The 19,642-nt window shown below is 41.4% G+C and overlaps 1 protein-coding gene across 3 annotated transcripts in view; it reads right to left on the reverse strand.

The window, feature by feature from the left end:
• Positions 1 to 19,642, reverse strand: part of LHFPL3 (LHFPL tetraspan subfamily member 3) — a 234,177-nt gene that overhangs the window by 74,758 nt on the left and 139,777 nt on the right. For all 3 annotated transcript variants that reach the window (XM_052680920.1, XM_052680922.1, XM_052680921.1), the window contains exon 2: positions 1,610 to 1,846. In XM_052680920.1, the coding sequence (XP_052536880.1) occupies positions 1,610 to 1,846 (237 nt within the window). The remainder of the gene's footprint in view (positions 1 to 1,609; positions 1,847 to 19,642) is intronic.

Consider the following 19,642-nt stretch of genomic DNA (forward strand, 5'->3'; position numbering starts at 1 on the left):
GTTCTGGTTTGCATTGAACCTAATGCTTTGGTACATTTCTGTGCTTTTTCTGAGGAAAATGAGCTGCTGAATGATATTGTCTGACACGCTGAGGATCACATGTTCTGGCAGGAGCTTGTGCCAGCAGTGTGAGAGGTGACGAGTCTCCTGAAGCTGTGTTTTGCTCACAAGGTGCCAAAACAAATGAAGTTCTGTTCATTTGTTCAAGTTCAAAAACAAACAGTTTTTGGGTTCATGAGCTTTGTATGGCATAGACAAGTCGAACACAATGCTGGTGCTGAAGGCATTTGTGGCATAGCTGTCAATATCCTTCTTATAAATCTTTTAATCTTCAAATACAGTTGAATTTTACACTTGAAGAAAAAGTCTACAGAGACAGTCTTTGAAACAAGTGCCCTCAGTACCTGCAGAGTAGATGTACATGGGCAATTGCAAGCAATATACACTTTCCCTAACCCACAACATTAGTAGGCTCTAACGAGATCTGGAGCTGTATGTGAAGTTCAATCTTCAGGTCCATTTATCTTAGGGCTGAGTGTGCTGACTGTCTGCAAGTCAGCAGGCTGGGGCCAATGTGCTGGTGCTTTCAGATACGTGGATAATAGTCAAGAGTAGGACTGAGACTAGCTATTTTTGTACAACACAGGCTGCCAAACAGCTTTTGATTTCCAATTCAGTACTGAAGGGCTTCTAATATCTCTGCTATTATTTGAGCAACCGACAAAATTGCAAAGGTGGTAGATGAGTTGAATGCAGAATCCTGCCCTGCTGGACCTAGGGGAAACCTGATTAAATTAATCGGGAATCAATTGAAAACAGAAGTACTTCTTTAGCAGTCAGTAGTGAGCTTTGGGAACTGGTGGCCATGTAGTGTTGTGGGAGCTGACAGTCTCAGCAGATTCAGGAGGGATTAGACAGATTCAAGGACAACAAGTCCATTAAAAGGAGAAGGCAGGGATGTGCCCTCTGCGGTGTCTGCCACATCAGATACACAGCTGTGGGTGCTGAGGTGTACGAGGGGATGAGACTGCAGAAATCAGCCCAGCTTGCTAACTGAAAGAAATACAAACAACAAGAACCAAGTTTCTTTTTCAGTCCTGGGTCTGATCCTTGCGGTAAACCCACTAGTGCCCACCAGTACAAACAGTACTAGTTCACTGCAAATCTCCAGAGCCAAGCACTCCCTCCTCCCCGTCTGCCATGCTAACGTATACAGTGTAATGCCATATTGCAGCCATTCATGTTACAATGCAGAATCCTAAGGGAGCCAAATGAACAAGTCTTGCATAGGATATAAAAAAAGATGGAGACTGTGGAATTTAAATGCTAACAAAACAATGTGCAAGTGGGAAACGCAAATATGTCCAATCCACAGCTCATTAAGGATAAGTCACACACAATGCAGAAGTTATGGCAATTTCACACTTTCTTGGATTTTGGAGGCTGAAAAGTAAAACATCATCTGCCCCTTGCATTTCCTCTTTCCCAGAAAATTAGGAAGTAAGACAGCATGTTAATTTTTATGTATAAAACAAAATACAACAGACAATTTTTTAAAAGCAGTTACTCTTGAGGCCACCCAACAGTAGTGTTTCTAAAGCAGTCCTACCTTTGTTTTCCAACTTGAGCTCCTCTGCTAGCAAGCTGTCTTGTCTGTTGCCAAGCACAAATGCCAGAAATGAGAGGATCAGGGCATCCAAGATTCCAATAATAGCCAGGATATAAGCCCAGCGGACTGAACAAGCCCCCAGCGTGTACTTGTCTGTCTTTTCACCACACATCCGTTTTACCTCATCTGAATCCCAGCCATCAGGAAAAATCATACAACCCAGGACGAGACAGGCAGCTTGGAGAAAAAAAAGAAAAGGAGAACAATGGGATAATGAGACCAAACTTCATTTTGATGAGAACCTCACAGTTATCATTAAAGCAACACACTTTTTCATCCTGAGCTTCAAAGCTAGCTTACTTAAAAACAAGTCACACAATTATATGCTGTGATTAAGTATTTAGTGTAAAGCCCTATGATATAACACCAACTTGTCGCCTTGCTTAAAAAAAACATTACATCCCAAATCCCTAGCCAAATTTTGTACCAGCACAATCACCTTTTTGCTGTGAGACTGATTTTTTTTTACTATAAAAGGCTCACGCAAAACAAAAATGAAAATGATTCTTAAGCTGAATATTCAAAGGAAACACTGGATTACCACCAAATGGTCAGGCAAACAAGACAGAGAATAATAGAGTAGAAATCCTACCTCTCATTCCAGGCCATCTAAGACCTTGTAATACACGTAGGCTACAGTAAGGTTTTTATTTATATTTTACTTTTTTGGTAAGTTGGCAGTACCATTTTAACTGAAATATGTTTTATTCATAAGGTTTGCACTCCTCAAAAACACAAGTAATGACATTGTTCTGCAAGGAAGAATAAGCTGTCAACATTGCTGCCAACTTCTGAACTGGCTTACCTGAGGAATCAACACATGACATCTTGAACATGAAAAAGTGCTGATCCTTTTAACACCGAGAAAAAAATATAAGAAGCTTCTGCCCTCGTGGAAAGCTGGCTGACATCAAATACCAGCCACTTTGGTAGGGTCAACTGAACCATGCAGGGGACAGGAGCAAAGGATGTGTGATCAGGTACTCTTTTTTCAGCCTGGGTGACCATTAAACAGCTGACCTTAATTTTTAAAATGCAGAAATTTGCTTTCATCCTTGGTTCCTGGGGGAACTGCTGGGGGCCCTGCTGGGGGCCAAGGTGGCTGTTGCAGAGCAGACAAAATGGCATGATGGGCTTGTTTTATTCAGAAACAATGAGGTTCTGAAGCAGTGCTGCTGTTGCCTGCTGGCCAGCAGCTGCTGGGACATCCCTTGCCTGGCTGGTGCCAAGGTTAGGGCTGGGCTAGCAGGGCCTCCTCTGCCCAGTCCCACTTTGGGCAACAGACCTCATGCACAGCCCCAGTGGGTTCTGGAGCATGTCACAGCCCCTGCCTCAGTGTTTTCTGAACATAAAACCCGATTTCCTTCTAGCACAAGGGAGCCACATTTCCTAACAGTGTAATGCACTCAAATGGTGCACAAATACATCCCGCTTCCTTAGTATGGCTGATGAGATATGATGGGTCCTAAACCATCTTTTGTAAGTCTTATCGTTACACTGTTGTGCTGTGCATCGTTGTTGCATGCACACATATATACACATTTGTTAACGTGGCACACACTTGCAGGTACATAGGCTAATAGAAAATAGCACATTGTGTCTTTTGACCTTTTGAACAGTTGTTGAACCAGCCCCCATGTCTGAAAACCATAGATTACACAAGTGGGTTGTACAACGAATGGCTGCTGTGGTTTAGGGAACAAGAATAGGCAGTCATTTCACACACCTCTCACACCCTCAAAGCAAAAATACATCTGCACTGTATGGTGTGATGAAGTACTGTAACAGAATCTCAGAGTGGATGCTGCTGGCAGTGCCCTCTGTGTCCCTCTGCCCAACTGCCGCCCCAGCAGGGACAGCCAGAGCACGGTGCCAAGGGCCACGGCCTGGTGGCTTCTGGAGATCTCCAAGGAGGAGATCCACAGCCATCAGAAAACTGTGCCAGTGCTCAGCCACCTGCAGAACTGCAAAAAAAGGCTGTTACAGCTACACAACTGCTGTAGAAAAAGTCTCAAAAGAACATCTGTAGAAAGCATCTGATGTAGGATAAAACCTGTGTATAGTACACTTATGAAAATATAGCACCTCATTATAATTTCAAGGACAATTAGGCATAGGAACAAGGACAATTAGGTAGGGACTGATTTACTCAGCATATGCAGGTTAGACAAATTGTAAGCTGCCTATTGCCTTGCATTAACTCATTAACACGATTTCATAAGACCTTCCAAAGCTTTCTGAGACAAACAGTGCAATAATTTTCTTTCTTAAGCTGGCTATGCATAACTCCGAAGAGATGATTTCTTGCAGTCAACACATAGGAATTACTTCCCATTGTGGGGAACTTCTTTGAAATGATTCATAAAATTTTCAGACTTCTGACATTCATAAAGAGGCCTGCATTTACCCGCGTAACTGCAGAAAAATATTTACTATGGAGCAGCAACAATTTTTATTAATTGTCTTCAGAATGCGAAGAAGCTCGGTGCTCAGTGCTCAGACAGATAGATCATGGGATTTTTTCTGTTAATCGTGTTAGAATGATTAAGAATTACTTTTTTTGTAATTACATACCACATCAGACATACATTCTTAGCACTTCCTAAAAGTAATTCAACTTTGTTCATTTCCACTTACGCAATTAAAAATATGGGCCCCAATCTCAGGAAGTCAGTATGCAGCCTCCCAGCTCAGTTCCTTAGGTTTCCAACAACTCATCTTTCCTCACTGCAGTTCCTGTGCATGTTGATATACTCTCTAAATTTCCTGTATTCATTCTGTTGGTTGAAGTTGGTTTTCTCTTGGCAATAAGAAATGTAGGTGAACAGTGTTTGGACTGGATCCCTTCGCATGAAGGGAGACATCAATGAGAGGATATTATTTTCTTCTTTGCCTATACAGTTTAGGTGCTTTTACTAGGTGACTGCTTGGTCTGTACTTGAGATGCAGGAGTCATACCTCACATAGAGAGGTTAACCTCAAGTCTTCACTTGCTGAGGGAACATTGTGCACTGAATCCCTTAAGAATATGGACTTGCTCAATAATATGAAGCAGGTAATAATTCATCTATCAGCTACAAGAGCAAAAAGACAGGTATGAAATCCACCTACAGATCTACTTTGTATTGCAAGACATTTTTTTTCATTTTAATCCTTCAAAGGAGGATTAGAAGATTTTCTCTAGAAGGAAATTACTTTCAGCTTTATAAAAATTTGAGAAATGAAAACCATTTGATGTTGCAATTGCAGTTACACTGCTATGAGATGATTTTATAACACAAACACAGGTCCCATATCTTACTTTGTCTGAAATTCCACTGATCCAATGACAACACGACCAAAATAGAAATGTGAAAAAGGCAAAAGGATGCACTACTGCAGTTCTAACTGTTCCCCACTTCAAATACATTCAGAAACTTTCAGATTTGGAAAGCTTGCCTACTGAATGAAAAGACTTAAATCATTGACTCTTACAGGCTTTTTGATTCAAATAAGGAAAAAATTCAATCTGTATTTGTTGAAGATGGACGTCTGTGTGCAAGGTGGATGCATTCCAGCAGCACCTCCTTCCCAATCCTGTTGACAGACCTCTGTAGTGGCTCTGCAGCTAATCAGGGCTTGGATGAGAAGCAGCAGGGAGAAATTGATAACAGACTGATTAGTGTCACTGGCACTGTTGAGAACTATTTGGGCAATTGTAAAACTTACAAGAATAATATCCACCTTGTTTTCACTTGAGAAAGCTATTTGCAGGACTAGTACCTTTGTAGCAATGGCCCCAGACCTCCCCCAGTCCTTTCTCTAATTCTCTTACAAGGTGTGTACTAACAAATTGTTTCACCTGTGTATTGAAGGCTGGTGAAACTTTTCAATTTAAAAAAAAAAAAAAAACCTAAATACTATGCAAGCGTGCCTGATGAACATTTATTACTCTTGGTAACAGCTTTTTTCCCATGTGAACCCCTAACATGGGTTTTCCTTTACAGGTCTGAGTGACAAGTGAAAGCATTCATATTAAGTGGGAGAGTCCAGAATTTTACCTCCTGGGATGTAATGATGCAGATATGACATTTTCAGAGATTGGAAACAGACCCTGAACTGTTTCTGGCAATGGCATACTTGTGACTCTGACCAAGCTAATATTATCACAGCCTGTGCTCTGTGTATGAGCTCAAATGGCAATTAGCAAGCAAGGAGTTCATGTTCCTGTTGTTGTGCCAAAGACGTTGACAGATTAATATTATATTATTGCATGGAATGAGGTTCTATTTATGAAAAAGCTGACTGTTACACAGGAAATCAGTGCTAAGAGATTCCTGCTGGCACACTCCTCTCTCATATTCATTCTTTTCCTGACAACAGACCCAATTTGCTTGTATGTAGAGTATGAAGATGACAGATTTCCTGATAAAAGCATAAAGCAAGCCCTGGTATTGGAATTACACTAGCCAACCTAAACATTTTATTTCTATACCCACATATGAAAGAGCCTCCATGCTTCCAAAAACTGAAAGTTTTTTCTTTTCAAATTTTTTTCTAAATGATATTTACCAACATAATTGCTCATCAAACTCCAATAAATTGAATAAATTGTTTCCCAGTCATGCTGCTTTGATGGAATGTAATGAAATGTGAGGATGCCAGTGAAGAACATTTATTGGGACTGTGGGCATTCTTCAGAGAGGTGCCATCTGGATCCCCATGGAGATGACATGGACTGTTAATTGGTGCCATGAGCAGACTGGAAGTTCTTCCTCTGGCAGCAGGGCAGTTTGGTGGTTCTTATATGGGGCTGCTAACCTCATGGTCACTGTTCAGAATGACACAGTAAGCAACTGACATGAAATTCAGGATAAGGTCAATGTTTTCAGAGAGTTCAACAGTAAAAGCGTTTGCTCTTCTCTGCCGTAGGTTCTCATGTTAGAGAAGGAAGCTGCTCCAGAATATCAACATATAATCTAAATGACATGGACAAAAGGAGACCTTCCTAAAGGGGTCCAAGGATGGTCCCCTGGGTGAAGGAGCAAAGATTTGAGTATATAGAATAAAAATTGAGAATATTTTAATATTCCTTCAGAAACCACATGTATAAAGGAGACTTTAATTCCAGGAGACCAGACTAATTCTAATCTGAAGTAAGATGCTATTATGGCATAAACTGAAGCTTCAGCACTAACAGCTTTAGTCCACTGATTCTTTCATTTTGTTTCATCTTATTTGCTAATATAGAAAAGCTTGAACAGCTCCACAGGATTGAGATTATTTACAGACAGTATCAAAGGGAAGAAGAGGATTCTATATTTGTATGGTAATATAAAAGACTCATCACTTTACGGCCACTTGACTTAGGACAATAATTTTGATGCCAAATCTGATGAGAAGATCAAGAGATATGAATTCTTTCTGCTGATTTTAATACTCAGAAGAATGAAATAAAAAAAACACCACTGTATATTCAGTGACTGAACAGCAAAGAGAAACAAAATGATATTATGGAAAACAGCAGTGAAATAGGTGCCACAGACAGGGAGGGAGGACTTGCCATGACCTGGCTGAGTTGACAGATAGCTGAAAGATATTTTTATGCTTGCTTCTTACTCTTGTATAACAAAATGGAAGAATTTGATCAAGTACTGCAAGATGAGAAGCTGGATAACTGAAATATGTTTGAGCAACAGCCATCCCCAAAGACAGGCACTAAAGAGCGAGAGTTGATCAGAAAGGTGGAAATAATTGGAAAAGTCATATCAGATGTGAGGAATGTGTTAAGCAGTGAATATGTAAAAAGGAACAGCAAAGACAGTGCAGTCTCCTTCAATTAAGATCACTTGGAAGATGAACAGTAAGAGAAATTTTACTCCATCAAGGAGGGCTGTTTTAGACCTCAAGTGTTAGATTCATGTATGGATAGAGATTTCTTTGATATTACAAACAGAAGTTCAAAAACGGGCTGTGTAATCATGGGATTCTAAATTTTGATCATTAGGTATGATAATTAAGCTTTGAGATTAATGCACATCTATGAATAATTTAGTTAATACAACAGCTATCTTAGGTTGAACATAAAGATAATATACCTGAGGTTTTATGTCTGTATGGCAGTTGACTCAGAAGTTGTAACCTACTGACTCCGTATGAAGAACCACAATTCTGGTCTTCCAATCACATTTACATGGAACAGGCATTTATAGTATACTTTCCAGAACATATATGGAAGCTGGAGCTATTAACAGATACAGGGCTAATCATCATGTGGGCAAAAATTCCCTAGAAATGTCACGACAATGAATTGCTAACAGCTATAGCACGGGTAGATGACTAACTGGTGACAAATAGATATAATGAAATTATAGAATATAAATGATAAAAATAGTCCTTTACAGTGCAGCAGGTGTGGGAGGTATTATAGATAGGAGGGCATGTGCCAAAAGTTACGCTTATGCCTTGTTGCCTCTGATGGTGTTCAACAGCCCTAAGATCTAGTAATCGTTTTTTTCTGATTTGTTGTTGTTAGATCACAGCCATCTGTGCAGTTTTAGATTGGCATTACCTGTAAGATTTACTATTAAAAGTGTTTATTTTGAATAGTGTCATGGTGGAGTGTCACAGCCTTCTAATTTAATGTTAACTTCACTCTGTAAAACTTGGTCTTTAGCCAAACCATATCAAACCAGACCATACTGAATTGTGTTAACTTTAATTAATGAATGAACTCAATGTAAATACGTGTGGGCTGCAGCAGACAGACGGGAGAATAAGTGCTATTTAGAATGGCATAGGCTAGACATAGCTTGATATTTACACAACTAATATTCCTTCATTTATTCACAAGTTGCTCATTGAAATAGTGAAGCTATTTTAAACTTGGTTTTGGTACCACCACCATCTGTTTCTGATGTTGTGGGCCAACAAAATAAAATAGAAAGCATTTCTTTTGGAGCAGCCCTGGTAACTTGCCAGATGTAAGCTATGCTAAATATTTTAAGAGAAGTTGAAACACCATAAAATAGTCTTAAATTAAATTGTCACAGCCAAAAGTAAAAGTGAAGCAGAAATGGACAGAGGCTGGGAGTAGGAATTAATCTTTTACCTCATTTTTAATGAAGAGAAAGACAACAGGAAGGCAATACTCTGACAGCTGATGGACATGAGCATTCAGAAATGGAAACTCCTGCCTCCAAGTCCATAGCAAAACTAAGCTGATAACAAAGTGCTCAAACTGAAGGAATAGATCATCAAATCCCATGTATTGTTGCATAGAAATGCTGTGCAGTGCTGGTGCACTGAAGGACTTTATGATCACACTGCACAAACACCAGAGAATGGATTCCAGAGAGGGGGAAGAGCTGTTTAACTGGAAGGGCAGTCTTGGCACCTGAACAAATGGATATAAAGCGTCCAGGAATACATTAAGGCTGTAAAGTAGAAGGCAGTTTTCAATAGTCAGGGGAGAGGTTTTGGCATACACTCTCTGTAGCTATAGTCAGACCAAGAAGTTTTAAGTTGTCCAAGATGATGCTTTCAAATAGTCATTAAAAATGGAGTTAGATCAGTATATTAACAAAAAAATTAGTGTTTCTCTGTGAGGCTAAACTCAGCTACCTTGGACCTGTATGATAACTGCAAGAACTTCATGGTCTACATGCCTCAGTCTTATGCCAGGTATTTTCAGTTACCAGAAACCTGGGATCTGGTGGTGCAGACAGCACCTGCACTGAAGGCAAGCTCCAGGTTTGAGTGCAATGGCCATTTTGCTGCAAAGCTTGAGATTTATTTTCCTTGACAGTAAGTTGAGCAAAACTCTCTGCATGGATAAATCTTGTCCTATATTGCAGTTAGCAAAGACTTTTGCTGCCTTTTTTCCCTCCTGCATGAATCCAGCTCTGCAAACTAGCGAGTTCACAACCAGCAAGTTACCCTCATGCTGTTACTCATGCAACCCTCAACTTCAGGAGTTGCTTGTCTTTCACACAGAACACACAGCAGCATATTAGTAATGCATTAAGGAATCAGCCCACACAGACTGCTGCTCCTGAGAAACATCTGGTATGACATCCTGCTTGTGTTCCCAGTTTCACTTACATGACCACTTAAGGGGATTTGATGGTCATGACTGGAAAACAGGTTAAGTCACCCATCCGCCTCAAGGAACAATGAGGTCGATGGCCAACAGCTGAGTGAGCAACTTCAAAGCAACTGCTAAGAGTCCCACCAATTGCTGTGCAGCCTCCACTTTCCTGGCTCTCATGCAGTGAAGGAAACACGAACAATGGAAACACTTGTGAGAGGAAATGAAATAAAAGGAAAGAAAGGAGAAAAAACTTTTCTGAGATGCGCTGAGCCTCTTGCACCTGCTCTTGGTTAATGGCCAGCCGGAGAAAGCTCTCCATTGGAAGCTGGTCAAGAGATTCAAGAAGTTGGTTATTGGTGGTTGAGATAAATAGCCTCTGGCAAGGATCCTTTGCAGTAAGCTGAGATGTGAGCCCATGGGCACTGCTGCTTTCTTTGCCAAAAGCACACCTACGATTCCCAGAATATAATGCATCATGACAGGGAAGTGTGATCTAATGCTGAAATGAAAAGAAAAATGTTTTAAATCTACCATTTATGAGCATCCAAACTGTCTGTGGGCACAGCTGTCACATTTCCTTTGCCTTTACTTTGGGCTGCGTGCTCCCTGTGTACGGAGTGAAGTTTCTGAGGAAGTGAATAGAAGGCAAGTGAAAAAATGATGTGATGCACAAGAGCAAAGAAAAAAGAAATAACTGAGTGCTATAGGGGAGAAAAGGGAAGGTTTTCCCTCTTTGATTTTGTAAAATGCTGAAGTTTTGCTAGAAGTCACCAGCAGCTGGCCATATGCCATACTTTTCTTGTCAAGCAGGAGCTGCACTCATCCTTTCTGAGATGCTGGCTCATCCTCCAAATATTAACACCTACTCAGTGTACACTCATTTTGATGAGGCCGAAGGATCCCTGTAGTGTGTTCTACCAGAGTGGAGATCTGCCCAGGAGGACTCTAGTCACTCTTTATGGAAGGTTCAGCTCGAAACCGTTCTAATTCCTCTCTTAAGATCAGCAGCCTTCCCAAAGCCAATCTGCACCTGCTCCCTGTTTCCTTAGGGGATGCGGACCCACACCTGCAACTCAGTATTGTGTGGTACAGAAAAAATGGGACACAGTACTGAAGCAAATTCGTGCTGCAGGTAATGCAAGGCTGAAGGCCTTCAGCAGAGTAACTTGGTATGTGAAGACAGATCCATCTGAAGAGAGAGAAGTGGAAGTGGCAGAAGGCAGCCTTGTTCTTGAGATGTGAATGTTAAGGTTTAACTAAAGCCATTACAATCTGATTGCCAAAGCAGTGTTAGCCGATACTGCAAATGGACTGGCACAGATGCAAGACAAGCTCTAACAGATGATGAAGGAATCGACTTTGTTTAGTGCCTTCCACTGTCCCTGAGGCACATGTATACGTCTTTATGACTGCACAGCTTGTCATGTGCTATTCTTCACTTATCTCTGCTACAGCTCTGCCTGATCTCCTAACAGCTTTGCTCGGGAGAGAAGAGAAATGGACAATAGGCCCTGAGACCACTCAGCTGCACTGCTTCTTCATTAAAGCTGACATTTGGCAATGACACCTTCATGCCTTTCAAGAGCTGACATTTCAGTGAAGCCAGCAGCAGCAGAGGTCTCAGGGCAGCAATGTCTGTCCTGCTGAGTACGTGAGCTCTAGGTAGTGGGAGAGAGCCCTGGAGGAGCCATGTTTTCCTCTCTTGCCTTTTTCCTAGTAAAGCAAGAGTGTCCTTTTACCTTTCAGGGCCAAGCCTATGACATTGCTGAACCTCCCAAATTGCTTTTGAAAAGCCAGAGCTGAGTAAATTTAACATATCTGAAAAATGTCTGAATTTACGGTGTGAATATTTTACTATGAGGTCTGCTCTGAAAGTAATGCCTCCTCTTTTATTATGTTGACCCACAATGTCAGAAGCAGATGTTGGTGGCGGCACTAGAGGTTGAACCTTCCAACCAGTATTCCATTACATTTTATTGCCATGCAACTAATGGCAGCAGAATGGTAGTCTGAAAAATGGTGTCTGATATAAAAGGATGCATGAAGCCCCTGAAATGTGTCACTGAATTTCTTCATGTGGAAAAAATTGCAGAGATGTGCACTGCCTTTTGGAATAGGAAAAGGGTGATCCTTCCGGATTTGCTGGAACTTGGACAAAACATCCCCTCTGATCTCTGTGTTGTGACACTGACTAAGCTGAAGGCTTAAACTTCCAGAGTCAGGCCAGAAAAGAAGACTACCTTTCTCTTGCAACACGATAAAACCAGGCCCGATATCAGTTTGAAGACTGGAGCACATTGAAAATCTTGGCTGGACAGTCCTACCACACCCACAGCACAGTTGGGATTTGGTGCCTTCTGACTTCCATCTCCTTATGCTGATGAAAGATGGACTGTGTGGGCAGCATTTTCCTAGCAGCAACAACATCACAGCTGTGAAACAGTGGGTCATCTCCACTGGTGCAGATTTTACAAGCGTTACATGCATACTTCTGTTCACTGCTGACAAAAATGCATAGCTAATGGTGGCCACTGTGTTGAAAAACAATGTTTTGTAGCTAAAAATTTGTCTATCCATGCTATTATACTCTTTCTATCTATTGCGTGGAAATAAATAGGAGACATTATATTCATAGAAATCTGTAACTGCAGCTTTCCTTGCCTGGTACTCTGGTAATCTAGATTTCTCTATCAGCTCTTAAGTGCAAGGTTTAATTATGGAACTTTTCTTTTACTTAAACAGAGGCATATTTTTGTGCCTTTATTTTTCATTCTTGCCAGTTAACCCAAAGATTTGCACTATGCAGCAAAACTAACCAATGTGGTTCCCAGCAAATCCTTGTGTGCATGCATGTGTGGTTTCAAGTTCTGCCTGGGTTTATAATATCAAGCTCTAATAACTTTTTAAACATCCAGTTCAGCATGCGTATTGTTCTAGTGCTACAGTGCCTTGATATGAAGCAGTCCTTACTATTTCCAGCACAGCAAAAAAGCAGACTGGTGCTGATTTTCAGTACTGATGCCCAGAAGTAAAAGAAACTAGGTCTTTCTCCATTTAAAATCTCTGATATATGCCTATTAATATATTACTGCTGGTGATTTATGTCTTCAAAATTAAGATGTCTGTTCAGACATTGCAAAGACTGAGACGATGTAAGGCAAGGTGGCAATGTGAGGCATATCTGACAGTCCCAATGAGAATGGCACGAGCTGCCTGAAAACCTGGATACAAAGCTTGAGGAGGCCTGAGAAAGCCCAGAGGTGCATGCTGTTCAGCAGCTCATCAAGAAAGATGAGCCAGAAGGTGCAGTGTTTCCAAGGGAGAAATCTGGCTCTGCCAGCTGGATCTAGGGAAAGAGCCAAAGGAAATGGGAGTTTAACTGGAATTGTAGTAACTGTGTCTTCATTGAAAAATGTTAGTTTGTCCTGAAGCCCCATGTCCTGGATGAAGAAAAAGGATCTGGGGTTGTTAGTTGGCAGCTGGTTGAACATGAGCCAACAGCATCATAGCTTGTATCAGAAATGGTGTAGCCAGCAGCAGCACAGAGGTGATCGTCCCTCTATACTTGGCACTGGTGAGGCTACACCATGAGTGATGTGTTCAGTTTTGGACTTCTCAGTACAAGAAGGAAATTGAGGGCCTGGAGTGTGTCCAGAGAAGGGCTGAGAAGAGCTGAAAGGGGTCTGGAGCACGAGTTCTATGGGAAGTGGCTGATAGAACTGGGATGGTTCAGTGTGGAGAAAACAAGGCTCCAGGGAGACCATATATCTCTCTACAACTGCCTGAAAGGAGGTAGTGGTGAGTGGTGAGTTGGCCACTGCTCCCAGGTAACAGCAATAAGACGAGAGGGAATGGCCTTAAGTTGCACCAGGGGAAGTTCAGGTTGGATATTAGGAAGAATTTCTCAGAAAGAGTGGTGAGGCATTGAAACAGGCTGCCCAAAGAGTGGTGGAAATGCTGTCCTTGGAGTTGTTCAAGAAAATAGTAGATGTGGCACTGAGGGATGTTGTTTAGTGGGCATATTGGGGACAGACTAATGGTCAGAACAGATGATTTTAGAGGTCTTTTCCAACCTTAATGATTGTATGATTCCTTTCACCAATTCTACCTTCTCAGAATAGTTTTTAAAAACATGTACAACAGGTACAAAACAATTGTGAAGCAGACAGTTTAGCTTACCAGATAATTTTGCTGCTGGGGGACACCAGAAAGAAAAGAAGTTCCACGGTTAAAATATGCTGAATGCATCAGGCAGCAAGTATTTCTATCAGTACATTGCAATGACATACCATGTAAGAGATACTTGAGTGTTCCAACAAATACACAGAAAATATACTGTTCATCTTGCCAGCAGCCTACTATCTTGTCATTTAAGTGACGTGATTGTTTTTAGACAAAAGTTTAGAGGAAACATGAACTTCAGGATCTCAGTCCATTAGAATCACCATTGCCTGTAGTAACTTAGCAATCTGTAATTCATGATTCCTGCATCTATTGCTGGTGACACCAGTGAATTCACTTCTGTCTCACAGGACTCCTTGCTTTGGAAAGTGGTACTGTGAAGTGATGGGGCTGAGATCCCCTGACCTATGCTGAACAAGTGTTTTGGAAATAAATCCTATTTAATTCAGAGTTCATGACATTTTTGTTGGAAAGCTTCAGCTTGTGCAGTCACCTTCTTTAATTTACTGACAAACACTGTGACCATGATTATGTAGATGTGGATATATGGAAAGTGGGTTCTGTAATTCTCTCCAAAAGTCCAAGTTCAGACTCTGAAGTAAAGGAGAGGTTGCAATGCCTGGTTCAGGGGATACACAGAGGCTCCGGAAGTGCTCCAAGATACCACGCAGCTCCTGAGACATCAGAAACTGTAGAAGCCATGGATCAAACTTCCTTAAAACCCATATGGCAGGAGTCCTTCTGCATGGATTCTACTTTTGGCAATAGAGACAATACCATGTTGCAATTTGCTTCTTATTAAGACCAAGGGAAAAATAAAAATGGTGGAGACAACCTCTAATTCATGCAGGAATATTAGCCAGCACTTTGCACGTTAATTTTGTATAATTTAAAGAGTTGCATACTGTTTGCCTTTGAAAATTATCCTTTGACACCTCAAGATCCCTAAATAAATCCATAAAGCTTATAAAAATGTGGTAAGAGTTTGTTTACCATACTCAGGTAAATACAGGCTTGTCAGGTTTAGCACAAATTAACTCCAAGCATACAGAGAAGGCTGCTGGTGAGGCATTCAGTTGCTCAGCACTCAATTACCTTGGTGCTGAGCCACTCAAAATCAGTTTTTTCTCTTAGCCTTTCTACTGTGAGAATAACATTTCCCAGCTTGGTTCATTACTACAGCATAAAGATTCACCATGCAGTCTTAATAACATATTAAACTCACGCTCACCCAGCCATGACCAGCTCAACGTGTTTTCAGCCTACTGAGAATCACATTTAACATTCATCCTTGCAACTGCTCAGACAATAATAAGACGCATTCTTGGTGAATGTTGAGCCACAGAGGCAAAGAGGATCTCGTCCTCCCCAAGGCACAGCGGTGGCTGTTAGCCCACCTCTGACCATGCTGCTCTGAAGGAACACTTATTTGCAGTGCTGCATTTTTAAAAAATGAATTTCTTCTGACCTCTCTATATTCATTGCCTATGCAACACCCAGGCTGATTTCCAAATGCATCCGTTCACCCAAGACGAGAGAAATATACATCTAGCAGTGGCAGTGCAAGTGAGCTCAGCTGTGGGTATACTGATACATAAGACCTCACCAACCAGAAAAGTTTCACTGTCGTTGTGCAGTAGTTAAACTGGGCAATAACAAAGTATTTTTGTTTGGGATCATTATCAGAATTTTTTTTTTTTTTTTTTAAGAATATGCCACGTTGAGCTGTATTAAAGATGTAACTGTGGGAACAAAGTAATAAACTCCTGATATAAATTTGGTGGAAGTCGTTTATATATCCAAGAATTATGCTGTCATGTGTTAACTTATGTACTTCTGAAAATGAATGTATGAGTTAGTTAATAAGTGCGATTAAGGGCTGGCTCCTTGGAGCTTTCCCTTGGGCAGTGCTGGGACTCCTGTGGTGTTCCAGTACCAGCACAGTACCTTGCCTCTGCCTGGCAAATAAATATTTTACCAAGTTAGAAATTTGCTCTTCTTTCTGCTTAAGCAAACCATGATTTATTTTTGTTATAGTTTCCTTGTGGCTGGGGATAAACAAATTTCTAAAATGTACTCATTTTCATTAGATCCCACTGAATCTAATCAGTGTGATCTGACAGCAAGCAAGTCTTCCCAGCAGATCCCCCACAAAGCATGGTATTTGGCAGAAAGACCTGCCAATGGCTTCACTTGCTTGGATTTCTGTCTCTCAATATAGATTTGCTGCCCCTACATCCTTTGCCAGCCAGGGCTTCCTGCTGATGCCTTCCCTCTTGCCAGTGTCAAAATGCTTCTCATTCTGCCAGTACTGAGTCAAATATTTCATCAGAAATATTTTTGCCAGTAAAGATAGCAGCAGGTCAATTCAGGCTAATCATTGTGCACTCTACCAACTGAACACAAATAAAGAAATATTTCTGAGAAAAACTGGAAGTTTGCCATTTTTATTGAGAATCCACCCACCTCCCAAATTACATTCTTATCCATTGGAGGTAGAAAATACGTAATTTGAAGCTTAACCACAATTATTTTTCTCACCAAGTTTTCCAGAGACGACAGCAAACTGACAAACTTTCTTGCACAGTGCCAATGCTGGAACAAGAAGCAGGCACAACACATGGCTCTAGAAACAAGACTTTTTTTCACATGCTCTTTTGCCCACCCTGAGTCTTCCAGACCTGCCTCTGGCCTGGTCTCACCTGCAGATGTTCAGTGCACAAACATGCTCTCCCACAGGACCTGCAGCTGAGAAGCGAACATCCACAGTAAGCTGGCAGTGTCTGTACTCTGCACCTACTACATGTGCCTACAGGTGCTACAGTAGCTACAGGACCTGCATAAAACACATATATACAAGAAAGAAGAGCGCCCAGCTGGTGCAACTGCAGAGATAGAAGCTAATCAGTAGCTTGAATGATTTCACAGGGTGCTGATGGAGCAGTGAGTTTTGCTGCGACAGCTTATGGAGTAAAAAACTCATGAGAAGTGGCATCTAATGTTTTCCCTCACCTTACCACTTGTCAGCACTTTGAGATCAGCTCCTGAGCTCTCTTCTCTTCCTTTCTCATCTTCCTCTGTTGTTTAGCTTTTCTCTTTAAGCATTCTCTCTCCAATCTCTCTGCAAAGAATTGCCTTACCTCTCAGTTGAATGTTTCCACTGCTTCCCGCAGGTATTTCTCTGTTGTCTTCCTCCCTGAACTCTTCAGTAAGATTTCCAGACTGATTGCTCCCCTGGTTCCATCTGTTGCTCACATTCCTGCTTTCAGTTTTTAGCGAGCTGCAGCTCTGTCTTTCCTGAAAAACTCAAATCTTCCTACTGGGACTTAGCAGTCTCTATTTAGGGCTTCCAAGGTTTTACACTTATCTGAATGCTTAACACGCCTGTAGGTTTGCAGCCTTGGCCCCCTAACGATTGCTCCTTTGAATGATTAATGCATCAAAACAAACGCATCCTCACAAACCTGCAACAGACAGCAGTGCTACAGACTTCACTGGCACTTGCTGTTAGCGTAACATCTCATAGAATCATTGAGGTTGGAAAAGACCACCAAGATCATCTAGTCCAACCACCAGCCCATCCCCACCATGCCCACTAAGCCACATCCCTCAGTGCCACACGGTTCTTGAACATCTCCACGGACAGTGACTCCACCACCTCCCTGGACAGCCTGTGCCACTGCATCACCACTCTTGCTGAGAAGAAATTGTTCCTAATATCCAATCTTAACTTCCCCTGGTGCAACTTAAGGCCATTCCCTTTCATCCTATCACTGTTACCTGGGACCCACCTTGCTACGAGGCACCTCAGTGTCTGTATACCCATGTGGCACAAAGGTGTCCATGGGGGTGCCTTCCTCCTGCCGAGGCTTGGAAGTGCTGTTCTATCCCAGCCCTCCCTCTTGCCGTACAGCATCCCATCTCTGCAGAGCAGAGCCCTCTGCTGATATGTAGCTTCTTAGTGGCAGTCTTTTTATCACTTGTAGATACAGTCTGTAAATCAATTTAGATAAATTTCACTGCTCATGCTATTTTTTTTAAGTAAAAGAACTTACTTTGATGTTAAATGAGCACATATTATTTGTGTGCCAGCACCATATGACTGTTTCACCTTCTTTTCAAATCAGCTGGCAAGGGTAACCCAAATACCTTTACTGACCTCATCCTTCACATATCTATGTGTGATTCCACTGTTGCCTCCCATAATCCAGAAAGCTGAGAAGAACATAACAACATATAAAATCCATACCCCAGGTCAGCTTTTCTCCCTGTATTGCCATCATCATTCTCTTTTCCCTACACTCTGTTTCCAGCAGTGGGCAGCAGAAGCGAGCAAGCATAGCGCAAACATGCAGCAGCATTTCCCCAGGTTATTCTGCCAGTTTCAAACAATTTGCAGCAGTGGAGATATCTTTATCCTTAGTGGGATGTCATGATTTTTTCTTCCTCAACTAATTGGCCCAGCTAAGTTTCATATCCATGTAGGCTGTCAGTACCCACTGCATCTTGAGGTGAAGAATTGTATAGCTCAGTTATCCATTAGATGTAAAAGAAAACTTTCAAATTTTTTATCTGCTGTCTTCATTTCACAGTTCTTAAACCCTGCACTGAAAAATGTAGTGGACAGAGCTCTTACACCAGAGTTACCCATGTACGTCCTGCTTTGACAGACCCATGTCCTATCTCTGCTGAGTTGTGTCCTGTGCAAGGATGGAAGATCCTGGTCTCTTTTGTCTGACCTCGTACGGGAGCAGTTCTCTGCTTCTCTCTCTTGCTCCTGTCTGAGCCTTTTCAGAGCTGTTCTATTGAATCATAGTTTCTGTTTCTAAAATCCATGGTAACTACTCTGAATGCTAATTCAAAACTTCTATCAGTTTGCCCAGGATAGCTACTACCTATCCTGTTTTGCAGTTCCTTCATTCTCATTTGAATCCTTTAAAGACTCATACCAAATTAACTGCCTCCCAGTCCTTTGGTATCCAGGCAGTTTTCAACAAGAAGTTAGACTCTGCTGTTGAAACGTCAAATACTTCATCCCCGAATTCCTTTAAACCTTTTTGGAATATCTGTTCCTGTTGATCCTTCTGATCTATTATCATTCCTTTTCTTTATTTGTTCCATGATCTTTTCTATCTTTTTAATTTGAAAAAGAGCATCTGATAAGTCTCCCAAAAGGATGATTTCTGGTGTGTAAACTTCCTCAAACTCCTCCAAAGTAACGATGTGTACAGAAGATATATATGTATGCATACATCTATTTACCTATACTCATATACTTATCTTTTTTTCCTGGAATATCCTTGTCTTTGAGATTTTTAACAGAGACTTTCAGAGACTTCATACTTTGAACATCTTTCTGGACTTCTGGCAGATTTCCTCCTTATGATATTTTTTTTTCTTCCCTAAAGTATTAGCATTTTTTATGCCTTTTTCTAACCAGTTTTGTTCTGTCTCATTATGCTTTAATTCAAAGTCAAATTGCCAGATTATGAAGTCTACTTTTCCTCCCTAGCTCCAGTGTTCACAGATTACAGTGATAGGCCCAATTCTGAAGAAACTATTTCGATTTGGTAAGGACCCAACACTCCATTTGCTCCTGAGAAAAGTCACAGAATCACAGAATCACAGAATTGTAGGGGTTGGAAGGGACCTCCAGAGATCATCGAGTCCAACCCCCCTGCCAAAGCAGGTTCCCTACAGCAGGTCGCACAGGTAGGCAT

This window comes from Tympanuchus pallidicinctus, unplaced genomic scaffold (genome assembly GCF_026119805.1).
Source record: "Tympanuchus pallidicinctus isolate F22 unplaced genomic scaffold, pur_lepc_1.0 scaffold19, whole genome shotgun sequence".
Classification (NCBI taxonomy): Eukaryota; Metazoa; Chordata; class Aves; order Galliformes; family Phasianidae; genus Tympanuchus; species Tympanuchus pallidicinctus.